Source organism: Solanum tuberosum, unplaced genomic scaffold (genome assembly GCF_000226075.1).
Source record: "Solanum tuberosum cultivar DM 1-3 516 R44 unplaced genomic scaffold, SolTub_3.0 scf01022, whole genome shotgun sequence".
NCBI lineage: Eukaryota > Viridiplantae > Streptophyta > Magnoliopsida > Solanales > Solanaceae > Solanum > Solanum tuberosum.
The window spans coordinates 6,278-18,705 of record NW_006239925.1 but is presented as its reverse complement, the minus strand read 5'-3'; the positions used below and the strand labels follow the sequence as shown (position 1 = coordinate 18,705).

The 12,428-nt window shown below is 33.7% G+C and overlaps 1 protein-coding gene across 1 annotated transcript; it reads left to right on the top strand.

Moving 5' to 3' along the window:
* Positions 1–481: 481 nt before the first annotated feature.
* LOC102585602 (inactive protein RESTRICTED TEV MOVEMENT 1-like) lies at positions 482–1,493 on the top strand. The gene is made up of 3 exons (XM_006367816.1): positions 482–542; positions 592–680; positions 1,194–1,493. Exons 1-3 carry the CDS (start codon positions 482–484, stop codon positions 1,491–1,493), a joined length of 450 nt encoding a protein of 149 aa, XP_006367878.1.
* Positions 1,494–12,428: the final 10,935 nt, after the last annotated feature.

Sequence of the window (12,428 nt, the reverse complement as noted above, 5' to 3'; positions counted from 1 at the left end):
TTTTTTTAATCTTTTATTAATAATATTAATGAATTTAGTATTTCAAAGAATAATAAAATGAAATTAATTAAACATACCTTGATTTCTGCCTTATATTAAGGGATTTGATTAATTTAAAATTTTAAAATTATATGTCCATGTATTCTGAAAATCCTCAACTACTTCTCTAATTAAGGAAATCGGTTACAACTAATTAATTTAAACAAATAAAATATATATCTCAGTTTGAAAATTCGGCAGATACATGTATCTCACGGATTCCAACTTGTGTATCCTAAGTATGAAATATGGTAGAGGAAGTAATATTTGAAACTATCGGGAATTTTAGTAATTAGGACCTAAACTAGTGGGATTTATGTAGTTTGGCCTTTTTTTTTTTTTACCTTAATTAGTTACTCCTCTCTATATATAATAATAATATATTATTCACCCACGTATAAATTATAACAATTATATTTCATAGAGCAAGAAATTAGTTAATATGAATTTAATTAAAGTTGGTCCTGCTGGAGGAAAAAGGGGAACTGTTTGGGATGAAAAGGGTAAAGGAGAAATTGCCAAGTTTTTTTTTTTCCTATGATGAAATTGCAGTTTATTCACTTCAATTTTTGTTTGTTGAGAATGGTAATTTTGTTTTGTCTGACACACATGGTCCTGCACACAACAAAAACTTCACTACGGTAAGAGACGGATCTACGATTTAAATTTTTTTAATTACATTTATTTCGTTGAATACATTGAGTAAAGGCTTCAAATAGTCCACTATCTTTGAATTTAGACAGGAAATACTTTTATTTCTTTCATAACCCTAATTTATGAATTGTTGTGGCCGAGTGAAAATTTAGGTGCTTTAGATTAGTTTTGTTGAAGAAAGACGAAAAATATTTATTTTTGTACGTGAAATTGTAGCTCTAGAACATCGATTGTGGATGATGATCTTAACTAGAAAGAAATAGGATTATTTTGAAGGAAAAATTACTTGGTTGAGTACTTTTTAATAAATAGTTACTGGTTTTATTGATATTTTTTATTTATTACCATCTATATAGTAATATATTAGAGTATTTTAAAGCCTATTTTAAATCTAAATGATAAGATAGTGGACTATTTTAAGTTTTTACTCTGAATATACTACTAAATAATATATTAGAGTATTAACAATCATTAACATTTATCGTCCATGTTTATTGAAGGTTGTGCTGGATCATCCATCAGAATTTCTTACTTCGATAAGAGGTTTCCACGATTGTGAATCACCTGATACGTTTATATATTTGAGATCAATAACGTTTGGCACCAACAAGGGTACCTATGGACCATATGGCATGAAGACTCGTGTTAATTACGAACTAAAAGAGTTCAACTTTGAAATAGGAGATGATCGTACTTTTGGTGGATTCCATGGCACAAAATATGGTACTGGCATTGAGAGTATTGGGGTCTATGTGAAGGCCGTCACATCCTCCATGATCAAACCAGGACAAGATACTTGAAAAGGGATTAAAACGGAACAAGGTTAAATCAAAATATATAGTTTCTTTTTAATCTTATTAAGTTCCAATTTTATTTGGACTCGTTACTACTCATCTTTAGCTATTTAATTTTATGCTTATTTGACTATCTTCTTTTATCATTTATCTTACCTTATAATTTATTAATTAGAGCTTGTTTGTTAAGTTATATATCGATGGAATGTTAAATGTTCATTTATTCTTAATTAACTAGAAGTTTCGGGACGTAAAGAGTTCTTCATTCCGCAGAAGTGCCACTCCCGGGACGTAAAAAACAGCAACATAGAGCAGCTACTTCGGGTTTTCAAACTACTGCCTCGAAGAATATTGATTGGCCAAATATAGTTTTCGAAAAAACTCTTTTCAAGCTATTGCAAGGGATAAATATGATGACGAAATAGGAATTTGACAAGGTGCATAAGCAGTATGGGAAACAGAGGAAACAGGGCATATTACTTCACCTCTTAGAGTAAGTTAAGTCCTCAAGCACCTATATTTGTGCGTTCAAATAACACAAACCCATCTATCGTAGTGACATATACATTGATAACTCTAAAAAGAGTTTAACCATTACAACCAAGGATATGGAAGAAGTGGAAAAGAGTCATGAACTAGGAGTTGTAGTTTCACGGCGAATAAGTCCAACTACAACTTATGATATTGTCTTTGACAATGAAATCTTCGATGGGGTTGATATGTTGGACATATGGTTTGATAAGGTGGTCAAGGATAGGGATCTCTCACCTATGCAACAAAGAAGAGGAAGCTTCGAAACCAAAATGAACACACGTGGAAGACCAGCATAGTGGGGATGGTTAGGTGACTGGGGGATTTGTTCTTATGCATCTACAAATGCGACTGGCAACGTAGAATCATATTACAGTCATATATCACTAAAGCACATACATACATGAAAAATTAAGATCTACGTGACAAAAATTTGGGCCAACTTTACATGTCCTTCACTAAAAAATGTCTGAAGTTAGCATTGGCTAGTCAGATAAAATTTTGATAAAAAATATTCAAAATTTAGCCTTGTAAAATTCACAACGCCAGTCAAAAACGTCTAAAGTTGGTCTTGGCAAGTCATACCAAACTTCGTGCCATTAAAAAAAAAAAGTGTGAATTTCAACTTTTTAGTTGCATACATCTAAAATTGTTCCGAAAGCGGATAAACTGTCTCTAATTGAGTTGGGTGCCACAATCTCTAAGCCAAAAGTGAGTGATACATTTGTTGCTTTCCGAAATCATGCATTACAAATTACAAAGGAATGGATGTTACTTCTTTCTTTTGAATTCACGTGTCTTAAGTTATTATATAGGGAACTAAAATCTAAAATGAGTAATTTTTAGTGTGATTTGAATTGCTAATTATTGTGGCTCTGTTGAGTTAGTTTTTCTTCAGTTTTAGTTTACTTCAACAAAGACCTATTCTTCAGGGTTGGAACAAGTCAATTTCTATTTCCTATTTTTCTGTCAGTAGTGGAGTTAGTTGAGTCATGTCCTGTATTTTCGTTTTTCTTTAACTTTCATGTATTTCCTATAAAAAAAGGCATTGGAACCTATGAATAAAGATAGATTATTCTGGTGCATTTGCTAAGCCTCAAATTTACAGTTCACATTTGGTATCAGAGCCAAAGCAAACAGAGTGATCTAAGAGAAAGAAAAATGAGTGACGACAAAACACTCACCAAGATTCCAAAATTTGATGGTCACTATGACCACTGGAGTGAACTAATGGAAAATCTCTTACGTGCCAAGGGTCTGTGGAGTCTAGTGGAAGAGGGTTACGACGAACCAGCAGAAGGAGTTGAAATGACAGCAGCAAAGAAGAAGAGTCTTGATGAGATCAAGATGAAGGACCATCAAGTGAAGCACTACCTGTTCCAGGCAATTGATTGGGTTGTGTTTGAACAGATCTTGAATTGCAAAACATCCAAGATCATTTGGGATTCGATGAAGAAAAAGTTTGGAGGCAACGAAAGGGTGAAGCGATCTCTTCTCCAAACCTTAAGAAGAGATTTTGAGGTTCTTGAAATGAAGAATGAAGAGAGCATTGATGATTACTTTGGAAGAGTAATGTCTGTCTCCAACAAGATGAGAAGCAACGGAGAAGACATGACAGATTCAAAGATTGTTGAGAAAATACTTCGAACTCTGACTGACAAATTCACATATGTAGTGGTGTCCATCGAGGAGTCAAAAGACACAGAAAGGATGACGATTGACGAACTGCAAAGCTCTCTGTCTGTACATGAAAAAAAATTTAAGAAGATTAGTCATGAAGAAGATGATCAGGCTCTAAATGTTAGAGGCAGAGGCAGAGGATCATACAGAGGTCGAGGCAGGGGCAGAGGACGCTCATTCAACAAAGCAACAATCGAGTGTTACAACTGCCATAATCTTGGACATTTCCAATATGAATGTCCAAATGGGAATAGTGGAGCAAATTTTGCAGAGATCGAAGAAAAGGATGAAGTTCTTCTCATGACGTATGTGGAGCTTCAAGGTGCTCGAAGAAGAGATGTGTGGTTCGTGGACTCTGGATGTTCAAACCATATGTGTGGAGAAAGAGGTATGTTCTCAAGTTTAGACACTAGCTTCACACATAATGTTAAGCTTGGGAACAATCACAAACTGATGGTTGGTGGGAAAGGAGTGGTAAAAATAATGCTTAAAGGAATAAACTATGTGATCAACGATGTGTATTATATTCCGGAATTGAAGAACAACCTGCTGAGTGTTGGACAACTTCAAGAAAGGGGTCTAGATGTGCTATTCAAAGGAGGAGATCGGAACACATGCAGCATCTTTCATCCCTCGAGAGGAAAGATAGCAGAATCTGTTATGAGTGCTAATAGAATGTTTATCTTGCTAGGTGAATCAAATGACAAAACAAAAGAGGAGAAATGCTTGCAGGTTGATATCTCAGACAAGGCAGAGCTGTGGCACCATCGATATGGGCATCTCAGCTACAAGGGACTTCACACATTATGCAGTAAAGAGATGGTTGTGGGATTACCTGAAATTGGAGATGTGAAAACCACCTGTGAGGCATGTGTCAAAGGGAAACACCATCGTGTTCCATTTCCGAAGCAGAGCAAGTGGAGAGCCACTGAAAGATTGCAGCTTATTCACTCTGATCTCTGTGGTCCGATCAATCCACCATCAAACAGTCAAATAAGGTACTTGATAAGCTTCATTGACGATTTCTCAAGAAAAACATGGATATATTTTGTGCTAGAAAAATCAAAAGCATTTCATCAGTTCAAGACATTCAAAGCATTTGTGGAAAAGCAAACTGGATTGTTCATCAAATGTCTAAGAACAGATAGAGGAGGAGAATACAACTCAAATGAGTTCAAGGAATTCTGTAGAGAGCATGGAATCAAACGACAGCTGACCACAGCCTTCACACCCCAGCAGAATGGCGTTGCTGAACGCAAAAACCGTACAATCATGAACATGGTGAGAGCAGCTTTGTTAGAGAAGGAGGTACCAAGAGTTTTCTGGCCAGATGCTGTGCAATGGGTGAATCATGTTCTTAATAGATCTCCTACACTCATTGTAAGAGACATGACCCCAGAAGAAGCATGGAGTGGAAGAAAACCATCAGTCGAACACTTCAGGGTTTTTGGATGTATTGGTTATGTTCATATCCCAGATGTTAAAAGAAGCAAGCTTGATGATAAAAGCGTGAAGTGTGTCCTGTTAGGTTTCAGCAGTGAATCCAAGGCTTTTAAGATGTTCGATCCAGTGGAGAAAAGAATTCACATTAGCCGAGATGTGATATTTGAGGAAGATAAGAAGTGGAATTGGGAAGCTGTTGGTTATTCTGGTGAAGAAAGCATTGAACTCGAGTGGGAAAACAATTATGAAAGTGTTGAGGAAGCGGAAGAAACAGAAGAATACACTGATGATGTTCCTTCACCAAATAATCCATCAACTGGAGAAACGATAACAACAACTGGCAGGGTGAGAAAACCACCAATATGGTCTGCAGATTATATCACAGGAGAAGGGCTATCAGATATAGAGGAAGAAGTAAACATGGCTAGAGTCGAGACTGAAACTCTAGCTTTCATGATCATATCAGATCCAACCAGTTTTCAAGAAGCCATCAGACATCAGAGTTGGAAACAAGCGATGGATGCTGAGATACAGTCCATCGAACGGAACCACACGTGGTCACTAACTACACTTCCCGTTGGAGCCAAGGCTATTGGGGTTAAGTGGATTTACAAGACCAAATTAAATGAACTGGGAGAGATAGACAAGTTCAAAGCTCGGCTGGTTGTAAAAGGATATGCTCAAGAGTACGGAGTAGATTACACAGAGGTATTCGCACCAGTGGCTCGAATGGATACAGTAAGGATGATCATTGCTGTAGCAGCACAAAGAGGATGGGGAATCTATCAGCTCGATGTCAAATCTGCTTTCTTACATGGTGAGCTGAAGGAAGATGTATTTGTAGAGCAGCCACAAGGTTATGAAGTAGCAGGGAAGAAGGACATGGTTTATAAGCTACATAAGGCCCTTTACGGACTAAAACAAGCACCCAGAGCTTGGTTCAGTCGCATTGAGGCTTATATCGTCAAGGAAGGTTTTGTAAGCAGCTCTAGTGAACAAACATTATTCATCAAGCAAAAGGGAGGTAAAATCATAATTGTGAGCATTTATGTTGATGATTTATTGTTCACTAGTAATGATGAGGAGTTGTTGAATGAGTTTAAGCGCTCCATGAAGGATGAATTCGACATGACTGATTTGGGGAAGATGAGATATTTTCTTGGCATTGAAGTGATACAGAAGGCTGATGGCATCTTTATATGTCAAAGAAAATATGCTGCTGAGCTGATCGAGAGGTTTGGGATGCAGAATTACAACTTTGTTTGCAATCCGATAGTCCCTGGACAGAAGGTTGGCCGGGATGAAGCTGGTGTGAAGGTCGACTCAACACTATATAAGCAAATGATGGGCAGCTTAATGTATCTCACAGCCACACGACCTGACTTGATGTTCGTGGTAAGTCTTATTAGTCGTTTTATGGCAAATCCTACTGAGTTGCACTTTGGTACTGCAAAAAGAATCATGAGGTATGTGAAGGGAACTCTGGAATTTGGAATATGGTATCAACGTGAAGGAAAAAGTGAACTCTTAGGCTACACCGACAGTGATTATGCGGGGGATGTGGATGACAGTAGGAGCACTTCAGGATATGTTTTCTTAATGAGTGGAGGAGCTGTGGCATGGTCCTCAAGGAAGCAACCAATCGTCACTCTGTCAACTACTGAAGCAGAGTATGTAGCAGCAGCTACATGTGCCTGTCAAGCCATCTGGATGAAAAGAATATTGAAAGAAATCGGGCATGAACAAGATGAAGAGATGGTTCTGTTTTGTGACAACACATCCACTATCAAGTTGTCAAAAAATGCTGTCATGCACGGAAAGTCAAAGCACATAAGGGTTCGATATCATTTTCTCAGAGAGTTGGCAAATGAAGGTGTTGTTAAATTGGTCTATTGCAGCACTGAGGAGCAGCTGGCAGACATAATGACAAAGCCTTTGAAGATGGCATCATTTCAAAGAATCAGAGAAGCATTTGGGATGAAAATTGTGAATTGAAACTCTTGATTGAGTTCAGTTCAAGGGAGGGAGTGTTGAGTTAGTTTTTCTTCAGTTTTAGTTTACTTCAACAAAGACCTATTCTTCAGGGTTGGAACAAGTCAATTTCTATTTCCTATTTTTCTGTCAGTAGTGGAGTTAGTTGAGTCATGTCCTGTACTTTCGTTTTTCTTTAACTTTCATGTATTTCCTATAAAAAAGGCATTGGAACCTATGAATAAAGATAGATTATTCTGGTGCATTTGCTAAGTCTCAAATTTACAGTTCACAGGCTCATCATATTTTTTATACATTTTTTTGAATATGTAAGTTTTACTTTTTTAAAAATTAATGATTTACAGCGGAATTTACACCATACATCAATTAGTTTAAACATTATATTTTGAATTGAGAGACATATACTATGTTAAAAAGTGAATTGTATCCCAATTCATCCAGGCATGGGAAAATTACCATGTTTGATAAGTATAATCTGGTGCATTTGATCTCTAGCTATGTCGATATTGAAAGAAAATTTGGGGAATATTAAATATAGGGAAAAGGGTCTAACATACCCCTCAACTTTGTCATTTAGAGCTGATATACCCCTCGTTATGAAAGTGGCTCATATATACCCCTACTTATATACAAATGGCTCACATATACCCTTCCCTCTAACGGAAATGAAAAAGAAAAAATTTAGTTTAAGTTTTTATTATTTTTTTTAAAAAAAAAAACTATAATTCCATATGGGTATATTTAATCTTCCTCAAACATATTTTTTTTGTTTCAATGGCTAATTTGGATTTATTATTTTGATGGTCAAATTTATTTATGTTTCACTAATATTCTTGTAAAACTTATTATAGATGACCAATTTTTTTTCTTCAAATACAAAAATTAAATTACATTATAGAATAAAAAAATTGTTTTAAATTATAATATAGCCACAAAACAATAGTTTTAAATTTTTTTCTTTACACTAAGGAATGAAAGAAAAAAATAAAATAAGAATTAAGAAACTAAATAATGAAGATCAAAGAAGTCAAAAAATAATTTATGTAATGAAAAAAATTTAAATATACCTTGAACTTTCTAAGAAGAATCCTATATACCCCTAAATGAATTTTTCAAAAAAAATTAAAAGTCAAAATATAAGTTTAAAATTAATTTTTTCACTTCCGTTAAAATGAAGGGTATATGTGAGCTCATTTTGTAACGGTAGGGGTATATGTGAGCCGTTTGTATAACGGTAAGGGGTATGTATGAGTCACTTTCATAACGAGGGGCATATCAGCTCCAAATATCAAAGTTGAGGGGTATATCAGACCCTTTTCCCTTAAAATCTATTGTACGTAAAATTTTACAAGGCATTATTTCCGCGACTTAAAGTTCTGACCTCCTGATTACATATTACAGCTCTTCACGTTGCACTAAAAGTTATAATGGAAGGAAAGAGTTAACAAAAAAGAAAGGAAAGAGTTCACAACTCTTTACGATATTGGTTGACAAAAGGTAAAAACTAAATGAAGATGGTACAATAAAATAGCAAATCACACTACAACAAATAAAGAATTTTGCGGTTATTATTTAGCAGCAATAATATAATTGTCACTATACTATATTTGGGCAATAATAAATATGTGAATTTATATTCAACACTCTATATAAATGTCACTAAAGGCTAAAGCGGCTATGGGTGCAATGCATTAACTCAATTGCTGCTAAGTGTTTTTGCGGCATTAATAACTATCGCTGAAAGGAAAATCTATTGTCACTAAATGTCTCTTTTGTTGTAGTGATTTCTTAGACACTAGCTTCATCTGCGGTTGAAGATGGTAGGTTCATGAAATTGATCTGCTTTATTGGTTGATTGATGAAGTTGATTTCCAGTGGCAGTAGGTCCCTCAGTGGTGGCTTGATGATGTTTGTCAAAACACCAACACCTCTCATCCAATGAATGTCTTGTCATAAGCTAGAGCAGCTTCTTCAGCGATGTTGAATGTTCCTAACCAAGCTCCAGTTTTCATTTTTGTGTTTCGAACCTCTGCCACCCACTTGCCCCACTTTCTAAGTCTAACCCCTTTGTACTTTTTCACATTTCCTTGTGTTCCATACAAATATTTGGTTGTATCCTTTCAGTTGTCACAGTTTTTCTTCGATTGAGCTGGGGCGAGAATCTTGTTCTTATTTTTTTATTGATTGTGAATTGGTGTGCAACGTTTTTTTATTTTTCCAAAACATGTGTTGAGTAATAGATATTACTTTCTACAAATTCCATGGATATCTTATTTGATTGCCCTCATTTGATATGTATCAAATTTTTAAATAAATTAGTGTCTGGATACGTATGTTTCATACAAATATTTGGTTGTATCCTTTCAGTTGTCACATTTTTCTTCAATTCAGTTGGGGGCGAGAATCTTGTTCATATTTTTTCTTTAATTGTGATTAAGTAAGCTCATCTAGTTCCCCCTCTTTCTCTCTTTCCTGCAGTTTGAGTTTTTGTTGTCTTTCCTGTCGATCTCGACGAGCCAGTCTTAATAGTTGCCCTGATAGGAGGAAGGCCCTATAATAGTTGCTAGTCTTACTTCCATGGAGTGGTAGAAAGCAAAATTGGGAGACATTTGACATCTTGTCTTATCTTATATCGATTTGCTCTTTTTGTCTTTCTATGCCATCTTCGGGCGATCGAAGACTTCCCGGGTTGGGTAAGGGGAACATCTGAGTGATTGCCTTTGCGGATCCAAACTTGCTCACAAGGCGCACAATAAGAATAAAACCAATAGAGACTTCATAAGGCAGTGGAAGAGAAAGAAAGTAGCTGCGATTGCTTGAAAAAATCAGTTGAATCATTAGGTGGGATAAAAGGAAAGAGTGTACCTGCATCGCTCGATTTGGCATGCAACTTTTTTGTTTTCCCAAAACATGTGTTACAAATAATAAAGTAATGGATGTAACTTTCTACAAATTCCATGGGTATCTTATTTGATTGCCATCATTTAATATGTACCAATTTTTAAAATAAATTAGTGTATGGACACGTACGTTGCACGTGTGTCCCATACAAATATTTGATTGTATCCTTTCAGTTATCACATTTTTTCTTCTATTGAATTGGGTTGAGAACCTTGTTCTTACTTTTTGTTTAATTGTGATGTGGTGTGCAACGGTTTTGTTTTCCCAAAAAAATGTGTTACAAATAATAAAGTATTGGATGTTAATTTCTACAAACCGGGTATCTTATTTGATTGTCCTCATTTAATATGTACCAATTTTTTATCAAATTAATGTCTGGACACGTATGATGCATATATCACATACAAATAGTATAGATGGAATGAATTATATAGTAAATATATGATTAAGTATTTAAAATTAATTTCAATCTGTACAAACTTTGTAAATGAAAGATAAACAAAAAAAAGTATCCAAACAATTTCTTACAAATTTTATAAAACAGAGATGTAACTATCACTAAAAGAATTGTTTTGTTTAGATTTGTTGTTTTGTTGGACTCATTTGTGTCCTTTTTTGTACAGATTCTATGAATAAAATGGCCATGGACGATATTAGATTATTTTTAAAAAAAAAACTATTACTAAGAGTCTACAATTATCTAACGTTTTAGTTTAACAAAAATACTTACATTATAATCTAAATTTTCAATTCTTTAAATGTCTTTATAAAAAGAACTCGTTAAATCCTTTATTGGCATCACTAAATACAATATGATGGAATAAAATGTATGCTTTAAAGAATTGAATTCATTTTTTTTTATTTAATTGGTACATTTTATTCTTCTTATTTATATTGCTCATTTTATTTCTACATAACTCTCTTGTCATGTACTTACTCAAAGAAACTCTTTTAAAAAATGAAGAATTAATATTTTATTTGAAATTGAATTAAGAAAATATTATATAAAATAAAATTAATTAAGATTAGTCGAATGGGAAAATTTAAAAGTCGTGAATATCGTTTTAACAAAATATATTTAGTTAATTTTTTTTCTTCTTAATTTCATAGTATCTCTTTCTTATTTTATTTTTCGATTCAATTCAAAAGAGATGAAAACTAAACTAAATTTATTTGATTTATTCATTATTTGTGTTTTTATAAATTATTAATCTAGTAAATTAAATTAAATGAACTAAAAAAATCGACGATGTTATTTATTTATCTTTTGAATATGCACTATAATATTAGTAACTCAATCTATACACCTTTTTAAAGAATCTTGGTAGTTTTAAAAGTAACATATGATTGAATGGGCACTAATTCAAAATTTAGAAAAAGTTCAAAATAAAATGTAGAACACTGCAAAATAAAATTTTAAAAAAACACTAGATTTTTTTATTTATTTATGAATTGTCTTTGTAAAATCCAAATATCAGAGCTAGTTTGCTTGAGGTCTTATATGACTTGCCAAGGCCTACTTCAGACATTTCTAATTGAAGTTGTTGACTTTACAAGGCTAAATTTTGAATATTGCTTTAATAAAGTTTTTTTTTAATTGACCAATGCTAACTTAAGACATTTTTTTTGAAGGACATGTAAACATTGACTAAAATTGATACGCATAATAGATAAATGTGCTCTTTAGCTTCAATTTATATTTATGTCTTCCAATTTTTAATGTGCACAAATAATCACTAAAATTAATATAAAGTTGAACAAGTAGACATATGAGTCCTAGTGGTGTTCCAACGTGATGAATTTACTTTTACGTGATGTACTATGTGTATTATACACGTAGGGCACACGTGTCTATTTGTTATATTTTTTTAAGTTTAACTGTCTAGTTATACATATTCAAGGTTGGAGGTCATAAGTGTCAGTTGTAGCCAAGTTAAATGACAAATTTATGTATTTTGCCAAATTTAAATTACATAGATTTGCATTTTTCATGTATATCTGTACTTCAATCATGTATGACCGAAATGCATGTAAAAATGGACTAAAATTTCAGTCATATTTGTCTGATTTTTTTTTTGTTCTTCATAACACTCAAATATATGTTAGGGATGTGTTTGGTATGAAGGAAAATGTTTTCCACGGAAAATGTTTTCCTAGAAAATGTTTTTCTGAAAAAATAAATAGATTTTTGACTTATTTTTTCTCACGTTTGGTTAGTGAGTAGAAAATATTTTTTAGTATTTCATGTATGAATGAAAAATATTTTTGAGAAAATATCTTTTAATTTTACTATAGAGTAGAAAATAATTTTTAAATTGAAATTGAAAATATTTTTTAAAAAAATAAACTTAATTTTTGGGGGGTGGGGGCTGGTAGGGCATGGGTGGGGGGGGT